This window comes from Aythya fuligula, chromosome 6, assembly GCF_009819795.1.
Source record: "Aythya fuligula isolate bAytFul2 chromosome 6, bAytFul2.pri, whole genome shotgun sequence".
Lineage (NCBI taxonomy): Eukaryota > Metazoa > Chordata > Aves > Anseriformes > Anatidae > Aythya > Aythya fuligula.
This window is the reverse complement of record NC_045564.1, coordinates 12,937,935-12,962,621: the sequence shown is the minus strand read 5'-3', so window position 1 is coordinate 12,962,621 and position 24,687 is coordinate 12,937,935. Positions and strand designations below refer to the sequence as shown.

Below are 24,687 nucleotides of genomic sequence, written 5' to 3'. Positions count from 1 at the left end.
TGTAAGTGCCTTGGTGGGTCTTGCAGTCGATGGGAGGGAAGAGAACAATGATTTTACAGGACTGCAGGATTTAATCTGTGAGGGACCCTTTTATTGATGAGGGCTAAAAGACTGATGATGCTTTGAGCAGAAATAGTCCTTTCTCCTCTGCACAGCAATGAGGAAACACGATTCCTTGGAAAACCTGGCTGCTGTTGCATCTTTCGTGGTGGCGAGAGTATGTTCTTTGACTGCAAATGAAGGAGAAAATGCTTTCACAGCCTGTGTTTTGCCATACAAGATTCATTGAGCTTTTATGGCCGTAGCCCCGTCTGCATGCTGGGTTAACAATCACAAAACCACATGAAACTGTAGTTCAGGAGTTATTGAGGCCTGGAAATGAAAGGGCACAAATCCTAAGAGGGGATCGCACCATCCCAGAGAACAAAATGAACAATAAATAACGAGGAGCAATTCAGGCTGCCAGAGCTCTGGGATCTGCACGAGCAGGCGCGCTCGGCAGTGGTGCATCGAGCCCTGGGAGCTGCTGCGTGCTCTCACCATGGTCCTGGGAGGCTCAGAGGGATGGGAGCAAGGTGTGAGAGGGTGTCTGGCCCTTCCAAGCCCTGTGTGGCCAGGCGAGCCTGGGGCAGTCTGTGCAGGAGCTTTGGTGTGTGGGGAGAGCCAGCCGTGGAGTTAGGGCAGCCGTGGTGCTGGGCTGCTCCTGCTCTGTCACTCACCTTAGTAGTGTGGTTGTCCTCTGGTTAAGGGCACCTTGGAAAAGCCTTTTCCTGCTCTGCTGTGGAGCCACCAGCGCTGCTGCTGCAGCTCAGGTCCTCCCCGCTGCCGTGCCCTGATCTCTGTATGAAACGGGTGGCCGGGGGCCCGCCTGCCTCCCCCCGCATGCACGTCCCAGCAGTTTCTGCTTCCTCAGCACTTCTGTTAAATTAACTGTCCCCTCCCTTTGCTGGCACAGGCGCTGCTGGCATGAACTGCAGTAGCCTGCCTAGTCCAGGATTCATCCAGACACTTCCTTCCCTTCCGGGCCATGCGATTTCCCCTTCCCCACAAGCGATTCAAATTCACTCTGCATCCCAGAACGAGCCCCTGCCATGCTGAGGCCCCTAGCAAGGCTTCATACCTGCAATATTTGGAGCATTTCAGCTCTTCGCGTGCCAGGGAGGTGGTGTTAGTGCTATTTTAGAGGTAGGGAAATGGGGACGCAGGACAGCAGAGCATCCCCTAGGAGAGTCCTCCCCTGGCTCAGGCTGGCTGCGTTGGCACTTGCTGCCGGATAAATTGCATCCATGGGGTCATGACACACCAGCTCCCCCGGGACAAGCCCTAGGGCTGTGGCTCGTGGCAGAGCTCCTGCCATGCTGTACGGCGGGGCTGTGCTCTCGTGTGGAGGCTCCATGGTCTCCCCGAGGCCGCTGGCTGCAGCAGGCCCTCCTGTGAGCCAGGGCCGCTCTCCTCACCCCAGGCAGACCACAGACACCAGTGAGTGTGAGGTCTCACTGGGGCTGTTGCTGCCAGCCGAGGCAGACAGAGGCTGGCAGTGCTCCAGCTAGCAAGATGAGCTAAACAGTTCAGCCAGGCTGGCGTTCCCAATAGCCACGTGCAAGAAATTCGCCTTTTGGTGTCTAACCGAGGTGGGAATCTGTCCTACAGAGTGATTCTGGTCACTTGTGCCAGGAGACTGCCCATCCTCACGATCCCAGGCCCTTGGTCCTCAGCTGGGGCGGAGCAGGATGGCACACGGCTGCTTTCAGCACCACCAGAGCAGCGTGCATCAGTCGGCAGAGAGCAGGGCCCTACAGCCTGGCTGGTGCCGACCCAGAGCAGTCCCACAGCCACCATGCCTGGGTTTGGCCCTTGAGCCCTACCAGCTCTTTCCTGCCCTGCTTTCTCTCTTCACAGAAAAAAAAAAAAAAAAAAAGGAAGAAAAATCAAACCTCTCTTTTTTTGCTCCTTTATTCCAGTCTCGCCTCTTTCCCACATTCTGGCCTCAATTTAGCAGGCACCTCCCCAGGCTGGAACACAAATAATTGCTTTTTGGTGCTGTGCCTACCCCTCTAGTCAGGGACTGCTCTCCCTCCCCGCTGAACGACCAGCCTCAGGCAGCCCAGGCGCTGCTCCTGGGGCCAGGGGAAAGCCCCTCATTCAGGGGCCTGGCCAGGGGGGCTCCGGCCCCATTAATCTCAGCCCTCCCTGTGCGAGGGAAGCTCCCAGCGCCTGCATTGAGCTCGCAGGTACCGCCCTGCGTCAGTGCAGTGCTCTGCACACTGCGGGCTGCAATGGTGGAGTGAGCCATGCCAAGGAGATTTGTCAAGTCTGCCGCAGCTTGATTTGGTGCCACAAGGAGCAGGGAGGGGAGAGGAGGGATGGGGTAGGCAGACAGGGACTCCAGTCCTCTCTACATGCATACACACACACACACACACATATAGATAAGTGTGTATATATATATATATATATGTGCAGATGCACACACACATGCGGGGTGTATCAAACACTGCTCTCAATTCCTGCTGCCTGTGTGGGCCAAAAGCAAAGCTTTGCTGTGCTGCGGGCAGGTCAGCTCACATTTACATCTTCATCAAAGCAAGAGAAAAGCGGTGAGTGCAGGAGGGGTGGGCAGAGGACAACACGGAGGATGGGGAGCTCTGAGCTCCCCTCCTCCTTCCCCCGCTTCCCCTCCCGGCGGTGTCTGGGAGGAGCGGGGCCAGGCTGTTTCCCTGTGAAACATGAGGGCTCACCTTTGGATCCGCAGCTGCTGGCACTCAGGGCGAGGGAAACGGGAAAGGCAGGATGGAGCGGCGGAAAACAAGATTAATATGCACTCACGGCAGACGGGGCTGGCGGGGCTGTTTCCTTGCCGAGCGCTGCCGCGCTCTGGGCTGGGGCGGCAGCGGAGCTGCAGCCGGCAGGAGAGGCACGCCGAGCTCACAGCGAGCTCACGCCGAGCTCACACCTTCCCCGGCCCCCCGCACTGCTGCCGGGCTTCTCCACTACCCCAGCAGCTCACTCCCTGCAAAGCCCAGGCAGCGCTGCTGTCCCAGTCTGGGGGTGGTGCCCAGTCCTTGTCGGGATGTGGGACCAAAGGTGCGGGGCTGTCTTCCCGTGTGTCCCCCTGGGACCAGGCCCCATGCAAATGTTCCCAAGCTTGCAGGGCCCAGGGTCATTGTCCCTGTGTGCTGGCAGCAGTGTCAGCTTGGGTCCTGCTGTGTCACCTGGGGCTCGATGGCCCCCAGAGGTTATCTTCCAGGCACTGACCCTGCAGCTTGTGCTGAGATCTTATCTGGCTCTTGAACCCTAGGAAGGAAAAGAGCACCTGGCAGGATTTGGCCTTTTGTTTCTGGCCATTTTCTTCGGGCAGATTCTGCGGTGAGGACTTTATTGGAAAACAAAGTGCTCATCCGTTCTGATCCACTTCCTTCTTTGCAGGGTCTCGGGTTCCTGCTCCCGTGTGGTCCGAGCTGCTCCACATTTGTAATTGCAGAGTTCATATTGCAGGGATCGTGCAGTGGGAGGGTTGGGAGGAGCGCTCTCCCTGCCTCTGTTTCTGGTGTGAAATGGGAAGAATGCACCTGAAACATTTGCCTTGAGAATCTGAGTCAATGGAGGAGAAGTGGCAGAAAGATCCAGCTGATGCACATTTTCGATTTCTGATTCATTTCGGTACCTTTGTGCTTTTTATCAGCTAACCTTCGTGGGCAGTATTTCAGGTGGATGCAAGGAGGCAGGTTGAGTTGCTGCAAAGAGCTGCAGCAGTATCTCAGCTGTGCATGGAGCTGGGGACATCAAAGGTGTTCAGTGCTGGCAGAGGATGTTGAGGATGACTCTTTGGAGACCTTCATGCCTTCCCTTAGGAGCAGTCCTCTGTCTTTTTAGTTCTTAATGAGGTCTCCTGTGTTTATTCACATGGGAAGAGTGAGAAAAGCTTTCACTCCTGTGGCTTGTTTATCTGGAAAACTCAGGAAAAGCTCCCGTGATCGGCCAGAAGGCCACGAGTGCTTCTGCACAGAGACATCACGGTGCAGTTTGCCCAGAAGCATCCCCTGGTCCCAGCCTGCTTCTGTTGCTTTCGCGGGCAGGACAAAGACATCACGCTTTGGGAAAGGCAGCCCTGTGCGTTCACCCTTGGTGCAGTACCAGGGGAGAATTACAGCCTTGGCTTTTCCAGCACGGCTGCAGCTTTGTATTTCTGAGCCTGATATCTCCTCTGCAGGCTAGTAGAGCGCTGCTCATCATGTCCCTGGTGGCTCCTGGATCTGAGTGGAGTCTCTCAGAGGCACCGTGCTGGCAAGCCCACCCCCGCACACTGTGCCTTGCCCTGGCCGCTGTGCTTCACTGCCTATTGCCAAGTATCATTTTTCTTTTACCTCCTTGTTCCTGGATTTAATAAATCCCGGACTATCCACCCTCCACTTGAGCCAGAATCCTCCCACCATCAAACATGCCCCATTTTGTGCCTTCCCTATCTGAAGAAAAATAATCTTCCCTACTTTTCTCCTTCATGCTTCTCTGTCTAAATCCTGAAGCCCTAATCCTGTTAGCATGCTCTGTTCCAGGGCTCTGTCTCCACGGGAGTAACATAATCCTGCCATAAATCTAGTGGGTCCAGAGAGACACATACATACGGATGAAGGCAGAGCTGCTGCCATCCTTGGCCTTCTCCTCTGCCTCCCCAAGCCGCTTTCTTTCTTTAGCTCCACAAGAAATTGCGCAGTGGCCAAGCAGCCCTACAAATGCAGCAGGAGAGAGGCTGCCTGCTGTCCCCTCCCCGATGCACTGCCTCTTCAACTTCATGGCCCTTTTTTCCTCCTGCCCTGCTCCGCAGCTGGCACAGCTCTGTGCCCACCGGCACTGACGCAGCTTCAGCAGTGCCCCCGTCACCTCGGGGCAGTTGCAAAGTATCCGAAACACGACTTGGGAGCGCTGGGTGGGGGTTTGCGTGCACGGATAACCTGCCCAACCCTCCCCTTGCCTGGGCGTCTTCTCCTGCCACTTGCTTTCTGCAGCAAATTAATTAAGCTGCATTGATTATCAATTTAATTGTACATGTCGACCTGCCGACTGGACGAGAAGGGAAGTAACCGTAAAATATTTGGGGACGGGACTGGCGGCTTTTTGATGTGGCGGTGAAAATGAGTTCCCTTGGCTGCTTCTTGGAAGGTGCTTTTAATTTGTTAATGGTTATCCCATCCGTCTTCTGGCTCCGTCACCCGTCAGCGAGTGCGTGTGCACGCGCGTGCGCGCTCTCTGTTGAGTGTGTGTGTACATATATCCCTAGATTGCAGCCAGGTTTTTTTTTCTGCTGGTGTAAATTAGTGTGACTTCTTCAACTCCGACGGTGGTATGTTGATTTACACCACCCGAAGACTTGGCTCAAAATATGTGCTGAGTGGGAAGGAAAGCAGATAGGATGGGAAGAATAGCAATGTTCTATTTTGGTAAGGGGGAAGAAATCTTTGCTTTCTTGGCGCTCCCGATTTCACACATTTTCCTGCTAGTTCTTCCCATGCCGTGAGTGCTAATTTGAGGCAGGATGAAGAGCCTGTTCGAGTCAACGGGGCTCTCCGCACTGCTCTTGGGCTCTGGGAGCAGCGTTTGCGATGTGGTCAGCCACGGGCTGAGGACCAGGCTCTGGGCAGCAGCGTGCGGAGCTCATGGTGCCTTCTGCCTGGGGAAACAGGTTTAAAGGCCAGGTGTGCAGCAGGGCCCTGCTTTTCTAACAGCGCTGAGCACCTGCCCTCTGGAGAGTGGGCTCCTTTCTGTTGTGCTGAACTGGTTGGAAGCAGTGCCTTGCTGTGACCAGCTGGGGCTTTCCAGAAACAAGGTATGTCGGGGCAGATGCTGCCAAGGCAGCTGATACCAGAGCTGGGAGTCAGGTGGCACTTCTGCCCTCGGAAATTGGGAGTCTGCGGCCGTAAGGCCCCGGCTGGGATTTGTGTCGTTTGTGGGACGCGAGCCAGTCAGAGGAAATTACTGGGCCCCAAATCCAAAGCAGAACTGAGGTTGCTCTTCTTGGAAGCAGGTGGTTGGGACTGAGGTCACACAAGAGATGCTTTCAGCAACGCATGTGGTAGTGATAAAATTTTTGGGCTCAGTCCTGCTTCTGCTTTCTGTCAAGCTTGACATTGCAGAAGTCAGCAACAAATTACATTGGTGTAAATTTGGATTCTGGCCCCTGATGCTCGTATGTGCGAATTGAGCTAAAAAAGAACAAAGCTGCAAATATGCGAAACCAAAAAGAGCAGCAAACCTCATCAGTGACTGTTAAACATGCCGGTCCATATGCAACCTTTGGCTCGTGGAGCCTTCAGACTGCTGCCTGCGGGAAGCAGGGGGAGGTTGCCAGGAGCAGGCTCCCTCCAGGCTGCGGCACCCGGGGGTCTGCCAGGGCCACCGCCAGGAGCTGCTCTGGGGACAGGGGCACCTTTGGGCTGACCCGAGGTGCCCCTCTCCGTGCTAAAATTGTGGCACAGGCTCAGACAAACATTTCCTGTTCTCCGGTGTTAGGTTCAGAGGTAAGGTGTTGTGTGTCAGCTTGTGTGTCGACGCAGAGCTGGAGGCTGGGCTGTGGTGTGGAAATGTGTCCTTTCAGCCTGGGCGTGTGTGTGTGTGTGTGTGTGTGTTCCCACACGTGTACGAGGCGCACACACACGCCTAGGGAGCATTTCACAGTAACCACTTCTCTTCCAGCCCTCCTGCTGGAAGAAAGGGTATTTGGTGTCTACTGAGCAAGGCAAGGGATGGGAAGTGGGGTCAAACAGGATAAAATAGGATATTAAAAACACATAAACCATGCTGTGTTGCTAAACAGTAGCAGCATGATGCATATTCTCCAGATTAGCATTTCTGCTCAAGTTCACATCGGCTCCAAATCCTAATTACCGGCCAGATTTGCAAGCGAAGCCCTCTGCGGGCGGCTCCCCAGCCCTGACAGCAACGCAGCCGTCCCGGGGCAGGACCGTGCTGTGCAGGGGCAGCCCCGTGAGGCCTGTGGGGCTGCGAGCACCACGTCCTGCTCTGCAGGCACCCCAGTGTGCTGCATCCTCGCAGGAGAGCAGCAACACATGCTGCCTGCAGACCTGGAGCAGTGGGAGACCTATAAAATGCTTCTTAACTCCTCCTCGAGGCGAGAGGCCCACATGCAGCCTCACCCCTTGTTCTGTCCCGACTCACAGGGATCTGTGGCTGGATTGTTTGACTCCTGCCTCTGACAGGAGATCCGTGCCAGAGACTGCACTCCCTTGCTTCGCTCTGTGATAAACTTAGCGGAAGCTCCTGTGCTTAGCACGGCATCTGCAGGGTAGGAGACTGCAGAAGAGCCCAGCCAACATCTCAGCACGTCTGGTGCTCCTGGCTGAGATCAGAGGATGCTCCAGCCCTGTCCTGAAAGCCTGAGTGCTTTGAGGGAAAGAGAGGAAGGCGTGCAGCTTCAGTCTGGGAGCGTTAGTGCTCTATGCTGCGGGCAGAAAAAGGGTTGGAAATTGCCCTCAGATTGGGTGTCGCCTCTTCTCCCCTTTTTGTTCCCCCTCATGGCACCACAGCCTGAAACAGAAGCGCAGCTACCCAGTTCTTGTCCGGCCTATTAGAATAATGGGAGGGAGGGGTGGATCTAACATCCATCTGGTGGTTATTGATTATGGCCATCTGGTAAGACAGCAGCCTTTTCATATCATGTCAGATCATAAACTCTCCCGAAAAGCTGTCTCTGTGTGACGGGCTGCTTGTGCACTGGCGAGCAGGAGAGGGGCTGGGATGTAGCTCAGCGCCTGGGGCAGAGGCAGCACCCTGCCTGCTCCTGCACCGCTCGCACACATTGCTCCCCGTGGAGCTCGGTGCAATATGTTGGTATGGGCGAGCCCCTCAGCCCATGTGCAGTCCTGCCAGCAGCTCAGCTCCTGCTGCCTGCCCTGGGGCTTGCCGTGGCCAGGGGCTGGCCCTGCCCAGAAAGCCTCTCCCCATTTTTCCCTGCTGAGGTTGTTTCAGCTGCTGAGCTGGTTATTTGCTTTGACTGCTGAACTGGTTATATCTTTCCTCCAGGACATAATTGTATTCCTGTCCCCTCTCCCTTGCAGACATTTCAGGCCAACGAGGATGCCACGGAGGTGGTTCTCAACAAGATCCACAGCCCAGTGCTCACACGTTTTGTGCGCATCCGTCCCCAGACCTGGCACAACGGCATTGCCCTGAGGCTGGAGCTGTATGGCTGCCGCATCACCGGTGAGGATCCCCCTTTTCCTCTCAGCCATCCCCTCCATCCTTCCAGGAGCCTGTCCTGGGGTGCTCCCGACCCTCAGAGAGGCTGTCACGGCTGCTAGGGGCAGCAGCAGTGTCACTGCAAGTAGCACGGAGGCACCCATCCCTCTGGTTGTGCTCTGGGGAACCTGGACCCAACCCCTGGAGGCAAGGGTAAAGTGCCTGGTGCTGGTTTAGCACCCTGAGTTTTAACCTGCAGGGAAAAACACGAGTATTCCCCTCCTCTGCCCCAGCTGCTCATGCCCTCTCCTTCCTTGCAGATTCGCCCTGCTCCAACCTGCTGGGGATGCTCTCTGGCCTCATCCCTGACTCGCAGATCTCGGCCTCCTCCATCAGAGGCTACGACTGGTCCCCCAGCATGGCCCGCCTGGTGAGCAGCCGCTCGGGCTGGTTTCCACGTGTCCCCCAAGCCCAGCCAGGGGAGGAGTGGCTGCAGGTGGACCTGGGTGTCCCAAAGAACATCAAGGGCGTCATTATCCAGGGGGCTCGCGGCGGGGACAGCGTGACCACCACCGAGTCCCGCTCCTTCGTGAAGAAGTTTAAGGTAGCCTACAGCATGAACGGAAAGGACTGGGACTTCATCCAGGACCCCAAAACAATGCAAGCCAAGGTAGGCACTGCTTGGAGCAGCTGAAAAATGAGATATGTTTCTGACTATCTTCAGCCTGATGGTGACTTGGGAAATCAGCTTCCACTCCCTGCACAGTGATCAAGTGACCAGGTTGCATCCCCTGGTCCTGCTCCTAAGCTGCACTAGAGCGTGTAGGTTCCACCTTGCACCAGGGTTGGCAATTCTCTTTCACTTTTTGCTGCAGACCAGGCATGGGGTGTGGACATTACCTTCTGCTCTTGCCAGCCCCTGCAGGTTGGAGCCCACAAGATGGTGTGACAAATTTTGTTTGCCACAAACTAACGGCATATTTTAAGGGGAAAGGTGTTACTGTCTTTTCTTGAATCTCTGGAACAGGAGGATGAATCACAATTTCTCTTTGGGAAATTTGCTATATATGAAGTCCCTTTTACCACACCAATGTGACCCTGAAATTTCCTATATTTCTCCCAGATTATGGGCAACTCCAACAATATGTCTGCTTAGTACTGTGGGGGTGGCAGAGGGCTTGAGGAATAAATGATTTCTCTGCTACTGCCTGCTTTGTTTTTATGCAAACTCATCTGCTTCTGAAAAATTGGGTATGTTTTAATTTTTCCTGATCCTAAAAATGAGTCTTAGAAGGCCTGATGCTATCTATAGCCCTGTGTTTATTCCCCACAGACTTCAGTTCATGCACGCAAGCTGAAAAGTGGCTGTACTTAGACTGCGAGGAAAACTGAGTGTTTGCACTAGCCTAGAACATGCAGTAGCTTCTTTATTTGCCAAAGGACAAATCTGATTTTATTTATACATGAAGTTAGTGGATGTTCCACAAGCTTTCCCAATGTGGCTTGGATCAGAATCTGACCCCTGGATATAAAGCAGAGGCCAAGAGAGATTGTGCAAGTTTCTTAGAAACAGCCTCTCTGGTCCCCTTGAACCAAGGAGGAACAGCCCACTTGCTGCTCAGCTGGACGCAATGGCCTGGAGTCAGACAGCTAAACTATTTCAGACTGCGTCTGCATCCTGCTAGAGCCAGACTATCAAGGCTGGTGGAAAGCAAGTGGGATGTGTGCATCATGTGCTTTTTTTCTCTCTCTCTGCAGCTTTTCGAAGGCAACATCCACTACGATATCCCTGAAGTCCGGAGGTTTGACCCCGTTCCTGCCCAGTATGTCCGAGTGCACCCAGAGAGGTGGTCCCCAGCAGGAATAGGAATGCGCCTGGAGGTGCTGGGATGCGACTGGACAGGTAGGACACCTGCTCCTCTGCCCACCAGCTCCATCGGGGCAGCATCAGGGGCTACAGCAGCAAGGCATGAGAGTAAGGTTATTTCTCTCCCTGCTGTCCCACCTTCAGGCCATGCTGTGGCAGGGTGACTCCAGCCATGACCGCAGGACTTGCAGAGTGGCTTGAGCCCATTTTTTTTCCTCCATCTTAAAAACATCTCAGGTCTGGGGCTGGTCTTGACTCCAGACATAGTGCAATGTTTGGATCCAAAGAGCCATGTGTGAGATTTGCCCTCACCTCCCTTCTACCCCTTTCAGGTCTTTTATCTGGGTGTTGTATAGGCTTTCCCACACTCAGTGTTAGATAATGTTTGGGCTTTCCAACCTAAATGAACAAGACAAAGAAGTAGGAAGATGAGCAGAGAGACAGAAGGGGTTCAGTGACTACTACAGGTATCTCAAGCTGCCACAACAAGGCTTTGCCATGAAAACAACTGCCCCTCTAATGGAATCCCACGTGGAAATCCTATTGCAAGACAGGGTGGGGATTTAACTCTACAACATGCCTAAGAAGAAGGATATTTGCTCACTTTTGCCCACCTGTTTTTCACAAGTGAAACGTCTTGCAGATGCCATTATTTTTAAAGCAGAGGTGAAAACTGTCTAACACTCACTGGAATGAATAGATGCTGTGCTTCTGACCCTTCTGAGGCTCAGTGATGATTGATTGCTCCATAGTTTCATCCCCAAAAGCCAAAAATGCACCCAACAGTTCATTGTGTCTGATGCTTTTCAGTGCCAGGGGCTAGTGGTCCTTTCTTTTTCTTTTTCTAAGTGTTTTAATAATCTGCTTAAATCTAAATCTGGTGTCCAGATGTCAGTGATAAAGAGGTATGATTTCCATTTTATAAACACATCTGTAGAAGGCATTTTCTTATAAGAATTCCTGTTCTCAGAAGCTTAAAATATACAGAGCTTTTTTTTCCAACCTGTTGTGTAGTCTTTACTACCCTTTCCTCCTGTGAGGTTCTGTGAGATGCATTGCAAACATTAACAGCAAATCACAGAACACACGTACACACAATTAATAATGATAATTTGTCACCTTTGAAATCAATGGCAAATTTCCCCCTGGACTGGGAAACCATTATAGGCAATCTAAACTTTAAATCAAGATAAAATCTTGTTTTAAACCTTACAGTATCATCTTTGGGAAGGCAAGCACCGTGGTTTCCATGCAAGCAACAGGAGCTGAGCTTCTGCACAGAAGTGCTCAGGCAGCCCCCTCACTGCTGCTTCCTGCAGCTCCCAGGCATCTCCCTGGCCCATTGCTGACCAGCACATCAGAGCACTGCAGCCCTGCTGCAAAGGGAGGCAATTGCACAAGACCTCTGACTATGTCCATGTCAGCCCCTCAGGAGCACTCCCCTGGATTAAAAAAAAAAAAAAAAAAAAAAGGAATTTGGCTTCAATTTTTTGTCTTATTTTTAGTCCAAATTTTCTTTTATGGCTGTGTCCACGTTCAGTTTCAATATCAGCAGCAACAGACGATGTTTTTTCCAGGCAGGGTGCTTTATGGTCATTTCCCAGTGTGACTCTCTAATCATTTGCACGTTGTAATGTTTAAAACTCAACTGCCAAGCCATAAATATTCTTAGCTTTATTGATCTACAGGCACTCAGCTTTGTAATCAGAGCAGGGCTTGTAATCTTGTGGATTCACCATGTTATAAAGAACATTTAGATCCCTGATGAAACCTGGGGAGCAGAGATAGCCATGGTTTTATCTGCATGCTAAATGCAGGCTGGCTGCATGCGGCAGCTCCTGACACAGCCAAGATGTACAGCCTTCCTTCACTGGGAGGACCCAGGCATGTTGCACAACTGGCTGTGAAGACTCAGGCAATTGTACTTGCTTGGAAACAAGATTAAGAGATGGATTAAAACAAGCTGATTTAAAATATTTTCAAGTGAGGGACAAAGCCGATGTATACCCTGCCCAGCTGTTTTCGTTTCCTATCAGCAACAAGCATCTTAATTACTGAGTCAACCAGGTAACTTGGCAGCAACAGGGCTCACAAACTAGTTGGCTAGTAGCTCAAACATTGTGAAGCAATTGGCTTCTTTCAAAGACCTGCCAAATTTTTTCCTCTGAAGAGTGGAGATTGATGAATGTTCACTTGCAGCTGGCTTTCTCTCCTTTGAAGTTCCAAACATCTGGTTTCAATTGTTCAGTGACTTTGCATTTTGATCATCCATTACCACCAGTTGCATTGACGCTTGCTGGGCCAGGGAGAGAGAAAGCAAGCAAGAGAGACCTCTGTTTTTCACTTTCCATTTCACACATCACGTTGTCCTCCCTGCTATTTTCATTATCTCGTGTAACCATCTTGTTGCAGCTCTGCCATGGTAACTGATTTTTCAAGATATATTTCTGCTGCTTGTCCAGGGCAATACAACACTGCTGATTTACATCCTCTCAGCATCTGTGTCCCGTATGGGACTTGGCTTTCAAGGTCCTTCCACATTGTCACATTTCAGCTATAAATCTCAATATACAAGAGCAACAACCTAAAAAATGTACCGGCTTTAAATAACATGCAGCTTTTGATATGTTGCCTTCACCTGCTTCTTCCCTACCCCCTTCTTTTTTATGACATTTTTCTGTGCCTGGCTGCTTGCAATTTGCTTCTTGGTTGTGTTTGGAGTTTTATGGGGCTGTAACAAATTTGAACTTACAAATTAAAAGACTTTGAGGTTGTTTGGCATTTTACTCTGAACAAAAGACAGCCATTGGAAAAAAAAAAAAAAAAAAAAGTGGAAAAAAAATGAGTTTATGTGCAACATGTTTAATAACAGGAAAATAAAAGGGGAGAAAGGAGCCTATGGAAAATATTCAGCGTATTTAGCCATTTCCTCCTGCTTCTGGCTTTATTAAATGATATCCTGAAGGGTGCCGACAAAGAAACACAATCACACATAACTGAGCAAAGCCGACTCTTTTTCAAAGTGGAAAGAATAAAGCCTGCTGTACTCCAGTTAACACACCCGTAAAAGGAAAGACTGCTGGAACCTAATGTCGTTTACTGTTGATCTTAATATCCTTCTCTTTCTTGCTTAAATTTCCCCTGACACCTACTTTGAGGTTGTTTCACACGGGCCATGTTGGAGAGAGGGAAATTGGACAGAGATGCTTTAAAAGCGTAGTCAGAAGCCCGGAGTGTGAAACCAGATGCTTTCTGCAGTGAGCCAGAGCGCGCTAGGGGATTCTCTGGGTCCATTTGTGGTTACGTCATTTGTGGGTTTGAGTGACTTGTTTTATAAATTGGCACAATTGGTGGGAATGTTGTGTGTGTTTTTTTCATGTGTCATATGCCTTTATGAAAGGAAAAGATGTTCCGCCTGTGATCTCTGTTATCCAATAATGACAGCCAAAAGGATTGCCAACACCCATGTAGATTAAAAAATGTAGAAAAAAAAGTAGCATGTATGTCTAGAGGAGAGCCTTGTCCAATGGGGACTCTAAATCAAAGGAACTGCCATATGGAAACAGCCAGTTCACACCAAGTTCAAACCATGCTAGAAATTGTAGCATGTGGAAATTTCATGGTACTCTTGTCCTATCTCTTCCTGACATTATAAGAACATGAGAAAAAAAATTGCTTTATTTCCTCCTATCTGTTTTTGTATGTTTGTTTGTTTTGTTTAGTGTCTATTCCAAACAGCATCTCTGCTCCATTTTTTGCAGACGTGAAGCCCACTGCAGAGACACTTGTGCCCACTTTGAAGAGTGAAGAGACCACCACCCCGTACCCAACTGATGAGGAGGCAACTGAGTGTGGTGATAGCTGTGGAGAAGAGGAGGGTATGTATCAGAGCAGTACATCTTTATATCAATAAATGATGGGTTAAGAGCTAAGCAAACACTGTTATCTTCCCATTTGCTCCTATACATGGGGCTGATTCCTGGAAAGCTTTGAGTAATGTTATTAGCAATAGGTTGAGATCAAAAAAAAACAAAAAAAAAACAGCCAAAATCTGATAAGTTATATCAAGGAAGGATGCAAGAGCAAGAGAGATAGGAGCTAATTCAGTCCCTAGGGTATGAGATTTGAAGAGCTGCTCTCCCAGCTTCCTTACGTGACCCGAAGTAGCTCACTTAGGGCCCTTTTTAAAGCCACGTCTATACTAGATCCCTTTGGTTGCAAGTCATAAATTCAGAAAGTGATTCAGGGGAGAGGTTCAGACTGCCTATTATGCAGGGCTCCTTTTACGGAGGTCACAACTGTGGGAGTAAATCACACCACACAGAGAAGGCAGGTGTCCTGAAGACAACCTGTCCTATGAGGATCACCTTGCCTAATGCCAGCTGCTTAAAAATTAGGAGGACAGCCTGAGCTCCTTGTGCAGGCAGCAAAGAGAGAGAAGTACAAACTGCGAGCAGGAGTTTGCCCCTCCCAGTCTTAGATGGCTGTCAGATAGTTCGGTATCTGTGGCACTTGCCTGCCTCTTCTGACTGTAGAAGAGGCTGAATGTTAGTTTAGACCATACGCTATGCTTCAAAAGAGCTGATGCAGCAGGGACACTAATCCTCTGTGCCTCGGATACCTTCCTGTAAAAACAGACATCATATTCTTCTGCTCCTTGCAAGGGTAGTGTGACCATCTAAGCTGGGAAATGTCCAGATTAAGAGGAGAGGGCATGGGAGAGCTGTGCAGGGTTAGATGTAGAGTGCCGTGCACAGGAGATGCACACCCCTGGACACAACAGCAGCATGTGCCCCAGCAACGGGACTTGGACAGTTACATAAGGACTCCAAGGAAAAATCTCATGCGGAAATGTCCTTTGAGATAGCTTCTAGGACATCTGTCACTGCAGCTTCCAGTCCCAGAGAAAAAAAATAATAATAATGGGTTTTAAAATGTATAAATGAAAAAAGAAGAATAATTAATTGGCCTTTTCATACCTCCTAGCGGGATTCTGCTGTAGTTCATTTCTGGAAATGCAAGTTGCAGAAGTAGCTCAGAGGGCCTGCTTCTCATTTCTTTGCCTCGATGATGAGCCTGTGCAACCCTGCTACCAGTGAGGCACTTGGGAAGCTGCCGAGAGGAAATTTAGGCCAGTAATAGTCTATGCAGCAACACAGTTCCTGAACGCGATCCAGTGCAAGAGTGAGCAGAGTATGCTGTGGAGCATGGAACCAGCCTCCATGTCAGCTTCCCTCAGATTTAGCAACAATTTTCTTTCTCATACTCCATAAACAATGAGCGTGTTTCTCTGGACAATCAGATTTATGACAGCCAAACAGAAACAATGCTGCTCTCCGGGGTATGAGATTACATTGAAATAAAAGGATCCATGATCTGCATTGTTTTATTTCAAACTGGGAGCATGTCAAGAAAGCCTTGTGCCCCTCGCAGCAAAGTTCCCTAATGCCTATTGCTCGAGTCACTCACCTCCTTCTGGCTATCGCTCGCTTTGCGAGCACTGTGATTTAAAACTTCCTCTTTACCCAGGAAAAACCCTGTCTATAATTGGTCTCTGACGTGCGTGTCCGCTGAGTGCTTGGGATGATCTCAGACCATCTCTCCAGCCTCCGTGCCTTATGGCTGCTTCCCCTGCTGAAGGAGCCAGCAGCTGCCTCGCTGCTACATGCAGCCCCTGGCATGTGCCCTCCTGCCCACGAACTTGTCTCTGCAGGAAGGCTCTCCAGAGCTTTTAAAGCTCTTGACACAGAGGGATTAGCTCTGCTCCTGTTTCACAGATAAAAAGTTAAATGACGCGCCCAAAGACCATGTGGTGAGTCCATAGCAGAGCTAGAAATAGAGGCTGTCTCCTTTCACTCAGAATCCAAAAGCCTGAGCTCATAGTGGCCCCACATTTCCCCTGGTAGCATTTCCACGACAAGGTAGGAAGCAGTGAGTGACAGCTCACCACGTTGACAGACAGCTCCCGTCTGGTGCAAGTGGCTAGATCTGTCACTCAGGAGCTGGGTTTTTGGAGCACTTGAGATTCTCCTTTTGGAGCCAGAGCGGGAACTGATGAGTACAGGGGCACTCAGGAAGTACTCTTCCCTGACATTTAAGAAGGCATTTAATATTTGACCACTCTAGGGGATGAAGAGAAGGTGCTGATTAGAGTCTGGAAGCATTTGGTACTTGCTGTTATATTTGCTTAGTTTGGTGGATTAGCCGCGGGATGTGGTGTGAGCATTTTGATGATGCAGAACTTAAGGCTGATCCCTGGAGCTGACGAAATGTGAGATAGGTTAAAAGCATCAGTGTGAGTGAGATTTCATGCTTTCTTCAGTATTTATGGCTTGCTAGCTATTTTAGTTTGGGGCTGTTTTTTAAATAGCAACCCTTTGTGGGTAGGTAATTTTTTTTTAATTCAAGTTTATTTCGCTTCTATTTCTCTTTGTAAGATTTCCATCTCCCTGCAAACTTCAATTGCAACTTTGATCTCCCTGAAGACCTATGTGGTTGGTCACACGACTTGGCAACGGGGTACACATGGTCTTTTCAGCCTACGAGCACCTGGATTGGCAACTCTGAACCAAGTCCCGAGACCGTGCCTGGTAAGATGATTAATACCATACCAACATAGGGAAGAGGGAGCTGATGGGCCTTTCTCCATGTGAACAGTATGGCTGATTATTGCACAGCTATTAAGAGTTGTGAAGGCTGTGCAGAGCTGAATGTTTTCTTTTGTGGAAGCTTTCAGATGCTTTGTTTTATGGGTTCATGACTTATTTATAGGACTGTGACTGCTGGCACTGCGCTGTACTAACTATCCTCTTGAGATAGTCTTGAAGCAGACACTGGGCTTTGAATCCCCTGTGACTGTGTAGGCTAGTCCGTGCTTTGTTCCATGTCCTGATCCAAATGTTCTCCATAGGACCCAAAGTTTTTTTGTTTTTTTTTTCCCCAGAATGCATTTCTTCTTTTGTTAGAGGTGCATTTCTTCCTCCCATATGTTGCTCAGATTGCATATAGACTTCAGCTATTCTGCTCTCGGGGCTTGCATAGGCTCCCCTAAGTGAAGGATGATGTAAGCCCTAAGAATGCAGAAATATGCCAGCTTCTTGCTGTTTGACTTTTGCTCTTTTTCTCTTCTGTGCTTTGAAAGCAGAAGATTTGCATGTGTGTGGCAGAACCTAATTTATGGAGGACCTCACTGAGATGTGCTGGCATGGAAAGGGGCCTGCCTCTGGCAGTGTGGTTGATAGATCAAGCTCTTCAGCTTCTCATCTCGGAGCTCGCTCTGGGACTAGTGCTCTTTCCTTACCCTCCTTGATTTGGTGGCATGGGTGGCATGAAGGACAGTTGCTGGTTTCCGTATGTTAGTAGCCTGTGTCACTGTACCATCTCTTCTCTGCACTTGTGTTCAGTGCCTTGGCAGCCCGAGGCTCTCCCCAGGAGAGCTGGCTGATCCTACCTGCCTCGGCTCAGCCCTGCGCCCGGTGACTCTGGCGTCAGCCCTCCGCGTGCCCAGGGAGCGGTGTGTGCCACGGGCTCCCCCCTGCTCTCCCCGCCCACCCCAGGAAGGTTGGGTCTGGAGATGCAAACATTCAGGCGAACCTGTTAGCCACCTGGCAGAGGCACTGGCCAGATTGGCAGTGCCGCCAGCCAGTTGGAAAGCCGTGCAGCCAACACCTGGTAGGCAGTGCTAAAGAGGAAAATATGTATTCCAGAAACATATGGGAAGAGGAGAATCTGCTACATCTCCACACACAAATCACCCCCACACAAATGCACACATCATTTTTCTCTTCGGCTCCTGAGGTGCCCAGCATTTTTCTAAGAGACACAGTCATGCCCTAAGTGCAGCCTATACGGACATCTGACAAATTCTTTGGCGTGACATAGGGTCACAGTGTCTGCTGTGGAGAAAAACATTTTCATATTTCAAGTGTTTATCTCTTCAGCATTTGAGTGCTTTAGAAGATTAATATCTGGAGATCAGTGGAGCCTCAGGCAACAGGAGAGAACACTTACAGCCAGCCCCAGACTTAATAACCCTCCCCATCTCATTCGCTGTAATAATGTTTAATTAATATAAGCCTCCTGCAAGTAGGATAAAAATTACTTATTTTTATAACTCAGACTCAATTTTTCATTTCATTTCCTCTCCCCCGAGTCTCCCTACAATTAGTTGGCCATAGTTTCTTAGAAGACTGTGTGTGTATGTGCATGCACAGCCTGGGAGAGCCTGATGCTTCCTCAGACATCTCAGCACACGGTTCTGTTTTTCACCCTTCTTCTACCCTTTCTTCTCTTTCTTAGTTAGAAATCGCCAGGCCTCATTGCTGCAGCCAGGAGGACTTTGTCCTGCTGAGTTCAGTGATCTGGCTGGGGGCCGTGTCCTGCAGCAGGAAGCTCCGATGGGCGCGTGCCCGGGAAGTCACGGTCCATACAGGCAGAGGAAGGGGAGGAGGTGGCAGCTCCAGGGAGCTGAGGTGATTTGTCTGTGGCCACTGAGAAGACAGCACCAGAGCAGGAACAAAAGAGTTTCCGAGCCCCCAGTGGGTCACCTCAGCTGGTGGGGAGGTATCCAGCTGCTCACGGCAACCCAGAGCCAGGCTCTGAAGCAGCAGAGGCATCCCTCGCTCTGGTCACATCCTGAGCAGCTGTGGCTGTGACACCAGCCGCAGGCTGAGGGGTGGGTGTTGGCACTGCCAGAGACACCGGCTGGGTGGGTGAGGGATGCAGCCCTGCTTCTGCCCTGCCCACACAACGCAGGGCCGCAGAGGGGCTTGGGTCCTGCTCAGAGAAGTTAAGGGGACGAGACACGAAGGGAAACAACTATTTGCTTTTTTCTTCCCTGCACAGCTTTTAAAAAAAACCTTCGAGAAACATGAAAAAAAGGCAGCTCTAGCCCCTCGGCAGGGACAGAATCGAAGCATTGTTTGGTTCACACTCCCTCATTCTTCTCCTGGCTTTCCCTCACACTCCCTCCAGCACTTTGTTTCTACTTACAAAATTCATCCGCAGACTCCAGGGAGCAAGGAATGAAAAGCCCTTGTTTGGGGTGGTCTTTTCTTGTGAATTCCCCACCCCAGGGTGAGCAGTTGGGTGAAGGAGAGCAGCTGTGCTTGGTTTAGAGGCAGGGCAGAAGCTAACAGGAACTCAGAGCCGCTGGAGCCCAATTTGCTTTCATTTAAAGGTGCTGGCCCTGGCTGGAGCCCGCGGCTGCTCCACGGTAGCAAGGAAATGTGCTGTGCCTTTAAGAGCCATGTGGGATGTGTTTCTGTTTCTTCTGAAAACGGCAAAACAAAAATTAAAATTAAATGGAAAAAATAATAATGAAAGGAGGAGCCCTGGCTCAGTCTGCATGAGAGAGAGGGGGAAGGAAATGACCATGTTGAAATATCCTCTGTGAGGCGCTTGATTAGAAAAATCTGCTGAGAGACAGGCCTGAATTCCTCAGATATCTCCTGATTTCATTTTATGTGCTGCATGCAATTCCTCCTTGTCTTTGGCGCAGAGAACTTCTTCTCGAGACTGACAAGACACCCACTGCTCTCGTTCCACTATTTTTATTTCCAAGATACTCTTTCAGGCAGCTCTGCATTTCTTTTTTTAGCCCTGTGTTCCTTGGGCTCTTCGCACCGTGGATTAGCTCCACGTCTTCTCGTGCAGGCTCCCGTTACATGTCTGGGGACCCCGTTGGTGAACGTGGACCCAAAGTGCCCAACTCAGCAGAAACCTAGCGTGGTTCCAGCTGTAACCCTGCCCTTTGCAAGCCTGAAAAATACTCTTGCTCCCTTTCCTATGCCCCCGTGAGAGATTGCCAGGATTTTTCCCTCTGCGGATTTTCAGATGCTTCCCATCTGTAAAAGGATTCCCGAGAGCTGCACCTAGCAAGCCTCAGGGAGCAACAAGTTCAGGTTTCAATGAAGGTTCCTGTCTCCTGCTGCACGCAATGGCAATATGCCATTGGTGTCACGACAGAGGTCTTAAGGACCTGAAAATAAATCTGGGTTGGTAAGTTCAGCACCTTAACTCTTCACGGTCTTTGAATTTCACCACAAGGCTTGGTCCTGAAGGCTGTACAGATTGTCAGTCACATCCCTAGCTGGCAGGTGCAGTTGCATTTCTCTCAGTGCTATGCTAATAAGCTACTACTGAAAAGCTGGATTAGGTGTGTTTTGCTCCTTTTTTCCCCACTCTTGCAGTCATTTTGCAAATACCTCGTGATCCTAGAAAAGCACCATGGCATCTGCACCTCTAGCACGCGCTGCTTCACATCTGACCAGAGCCCTGTGAACCCCGTGTTTTTCAGGCCCTGGAGGCTGTGTGTGAGAGCAGAAGAAACAATTTTAACCTTGTAGCTCTCCCGACATGTAGGTCCCGGGATGGGCTGCAAAAACCCACTGAGAGCGTCTGTTGTGGGCCGTGGCCTTGTTGCCTTTGAGGGCGAGGAATGCTGCTCATTCGGGTTGCAGGCACTGCAAGGAAAGGTTTATTTGTTTCAAAGCGTTTCCAGCAGAGGAATGTTTGCAGAGCTCTGAAGTTTTGTAAGAGCTTATTTTATAAGGAAAACAAATGCTGAGCTGTTTTTAAGCTGACAGTGACCCTTTACCGTTCCTGTGTTTTTCCCATGGGATCTTTCAGAGGGGAGGTTTTATATTTTTCCTGCAATTTATGAGAACTTCTGCCTGAAGGCCTTGATCCTGCTCTGCCCAAACCAGCAGAAAGGTTCTTGTGGTGTTAACGGATTGGGACTGGACTGGACTGGGTCTGCACTTACTGTCATGGGGTCTACTCTCAGGGCTTGTGCCCTGGGGACACATTTTGAACTCTTGGGTTAATCTTGTCCCCTTTGAAGCAGGAGGGAGTTTTACAGCATGGGGTGGTGTGAAGGTCAAGCACTTCTGTGCCGTGAGCGAGCAGCTGCATGCTGTGGGAAGGAGACCACATACCTGTTCCTGTTTCTCCCTGCTCGCCTCATGTGGGGTGCAGACTGCATATCAGCAAAGCTATTCAAGGCTCTTCTTCCCCTGGTTTGCAGATTGAGGACAGCAAACCCTAAAAAGTCATTTTTGCCTTGGCTTTCCCTGTGGCGTGATGGAGCTGGGATGCCCTGGCCTCAAGTCATGGGAGGTTTGATGAGCAGTGGCCGGGCTCTGCCAGTCCCCTGGGCTCAGGCTAGGGCCAAGCTGAGGCCAGGCTTTGGCACTCTCATGCCCATTCATGAGAAAAGGGGCATGGCCGCCGTCTGTCCCTGCACTGAAGAAACCATTCCTCTTGAGCTTACCCATTTATTCTTCGCTCACCTTTCTGAGTCCTTAGTCACTTTTTGGACCCAAAAGCCCATGACACATGCTGGCTATGAAACCAAGCTGGAATACTCTGTGAAAAGCAAGAAGCAGTCTCTCAAACCTTAGCGTGTACATCTCTCTGGAGCTTCGCAACCATGCCTTAGCAGCCCGTGAGTCACAGAGCCTGACTCGGAAAAGCATGCGTGAGCGAGCAAGCAGAAAAGCAGGCGAGCAAGCTGTGCTGCAAGGCGTACGCGGTGGAAGCGCTCGCTCAGTGGGTTAATGCCTTTAATTGTGCATGCACAAAAGCCGGGCGCAGGTGGGTCCGCGCGCACCCTTTCATGTAGCAGCACGCACGGTGCCTGCCGGGCTGGAGGTGGACGCCGCGTGGCGGTGAGCGGCTCACTTAGCATAAATGTCAGGCTCTAATTGGCATTTGGTTCGTCAGGGACACTGTGCCCTCCCTGCACTCTCCGAGGGAGGTCGTAGGACTTGCAATTGTGCCGCGCTGTAGAGGACACGAGGCTTAATTAAGAGAGAGGATGTAATGGCCTATCCATTAGAAAGGCTCCGACGTGTAGGTTGAGGGCTTGGTTCTGGGCAGGTGTGGGGTTTTATGCCTTTCCCTGAACTGATTTAGAGACTGAAATGGCAAGGACTTGGCAGGCTAATTAACACATAATCAAAATTGAGGGGATTTTCCTGCAGACGCACTGATCTAGTTAATATAAATATTAGTTTTACGGAGGATTGATTTCCCTCCGTAAATGAAAGTCTGTCATTGAGGAGAGGCCTGTCACTGCAATTACAGTGGCAGCCTTTTGAGGTGAATTTGCATGATTTGCCAAAAAAAATAAAAATATAATAAGTACCCAATTTCAATCTGCATATTCATGTGGCTGTCATTCCCTGCTACCAGAGCACCCTGCAGCCACAGGGGGGATCTGAGCTCTTCTGTTCCCCCAGGATGGGTGAGGGCTTCTGCGGCCTCCAGCTCCCAGGGACAGCAGGATCAGGCCCCACTGGGATGTCCCCCTGGTCCAAGGTGGCATTTGTGGCTGTGCAGGGAGCGGGCAGGGCCTGGAGCAAAGATGTAACACAGGGATTTGGCAGACAGGAGGTGGCTGCCGGTGGGCTGCGATGCTGTTACTAAAACACACCCTAAAACAAGCTCTGCAATAAAGAAGAGTGCGGTGACCTTTGGAGGGATGTAAGTGAAGGCAATTCAGCGTGGGGCATCCATAGGAGCAGCAGCTGTAAGTCAGCAATATCCAGTGAGGGGGAAATGCTAGGGGAACCTGCAGCCTGGGTAATTGCTTGTGTACATCCTGCCCAACACGTTTTGCTGGAAAACCTCCAGATGTGCTGCCGAGACCGATGAGGGAGAGCGTGTTTCTCGGGAGAGGGGCTGAGATGTGCAGGACCCAAGCACGCAGGCAGGCTGACCTTGGGGAGGGAGCAGCTGCCGTGCTCGTGGCTGCAGCCTGACCTGAAGTGCAAGGCTTCATCCCCCGCTGCCCCTAATGGCCTCTCAGATGGCTTGCTAGCAGGAGGGGACGGGCACGCCAAGAGGAAACCGCGTTGGCCAGATGGTTTATTTGCAGGGCCCGGCTGGTGATTTATCTGGGACGCTCTGCCATGCACGTACAAGTGCCTCCACCATCGGCTGGCTGGGGATGGTTGCACGTTCACGCTCCTCTGCCTCCTCTACGTCCAGATGAACCCATAAATCTTCCATGAGATTTTCGCAGTAGCCTCAGTTGCAGAAGCAGCAGTAGGTTAAAATGCCTGAGCAGGTTTGCCCTGCCTTCCTCCCAGCCGCATTGTGAGCTGCCAGTGCCACCTGGGTGGGGGCTGCGACGGCCGCGTGAGCTGGAGCACAGGCTGCGCAGCAAAGTTCTGGGAAAGAGATGAAAATGCATTTCTGATCCTGGAAGAATTGATCAGCTAATCATTGCAAGACTCCCTTCAAGCGTTTTAGCAGGGGAAATCAGCCTTTCAGGTGCTTTCTGTGCCAAAGCCTTCCATTTACTGTATCAAACAGCAACTGCTGGAACCTCCAGGCTCCCACGTGCGGTTCCAACAATCAGCTCCACAGAGCCCTGGTTCAGTCAGTCTCAGCAAATTCGTGGGGCTCTTCAGAGGGTCCAACCAGCCATTAGAGCGATCCAGCCATTTCATCTTCAAATGACACAGAAAGTCGTGTCTGCTTCTGCCCAGTTGTCTCCTCCAGAGGCTGTTATCAGGAGCAGGAGAGTGTGGTAACAAACGCAAGTTCAGTTTCGTCCCTGGCAGGAGAGATGTGACTGAGGGACAGGCAGGCTCTCGTGCTAAAGCTCTTCTGCCGGCCGGGGTGGTGTGAGGCCAGGCTGAGGCAGTGACACAGGTACCGATCACGAGGGGTTTCCAGCTGCACAGTTAACACAGTCCCCTGTGACCAGCTTTGGGTGCATCCAAGGATGGCTCACGTCCCCCTGCACAATCAGGCTGCCTAGATCCTGGCACCACAAAAGTCAGTCGTGAACACGGAGGATCTGGATTTGATCATTGTTGAGCCTGGCTGGTGCTTTTAGTAAGGACTTGCCTGTGAGACCCTTTCAGCTGTGAGATAATTGTGTAATCGTAGTTTGATTTGCTCTTCCACCTTGCTTGTTGCTGCTTTTTTCTTGTTGTTGTTGCTTTTTTCTTTGAAGAGGCTTGTAGTGAATTACAGAAAGAGGATTTTAATTCAGGAGACCTTGATGACTTATTATGCCTTATCGCTGCTCAGGCATGGAGTACAGCTCGTTCTTTTTTTTTTTCTTCCTCCACTTGTTTATCTCCCACATCTCCTCCTGCACCACCAGCACTCCGAGGTAAATCACAAGAACACTCCTCCATTAGAGAACGGCATGGTACTTTCTCAAGTGATTCACTCGAGCAGGAGTGGGCAAACATGCTTTCATCTTTTTTTCTGCTAATGTTTGTTGGCATAAAGTGCCAAGTGACCCAAGTGCATTTTGCAGGTGCTGAAAAATATTGCTGGAAAATGTTTCTCTGTCTTTATGTGGCCGGTCAGAGACAGATTTGTCCTTCATGCAGCAAAATCCCTGAAAGTTCATATGGAGTGGATACGCTTTTGCGGTACTTTGGTCATACATCCCAGGAGCAGAGTGATGGCAAGGCTTTCTGCTCTCTTGCCCTACATTTATTTCAGAAAGCTGTGTGGCTCACGGTGCTTGTTCCAGCCCATCTCTCTGGCAGTGACAAGCGTGCAGCAGGCCGGTGGCTGTGCAGCCACCGACACAGGTCACTCAGGCTGGGATGTCACCCAACTGCTGTGGCGCCAGCGAGGTCAGCTCCAGTTTTCTGGAT

General features: G+C 50.6%; 1 protein-coding gene across 6 annotated transcripts in view; it reads left to right on the top strand.

The window, feature by feature from the left end:
* Positions 1-24,687, top strand: part of NRP2 (neuropilin 2) — an 81,719-nt gene that overhangs the window by 35,192 nt on the left and 21,840 nt on the right. For all 6 annotated transcript variants that reach the window (XM_032190119.1, XM_032190120.1, XM_032190121.1 and 3 more), the window contains exons 8-12: positions 8,070-8,214; positions 8,511-8,860; positions 9,949-10,093; positions 13,819-13,935; positions 16,495-16,647. In XM_032190119.1, coding sequence (XP_032046010.1) covers positions 8,070-8,214; positions 8,511-8,860; positions 9,949-10,093; positions 13,819-13,935; positions 16,495-16,647 — 910 coding nt within the window. The remainder of the gene's footprint in view (positions 1-8,069; positions 8,215-8,510; positions 8,861-9,948; positions 10,094-13,818; positions 13,936-16,494; positions 16,648-24,687) is intronic.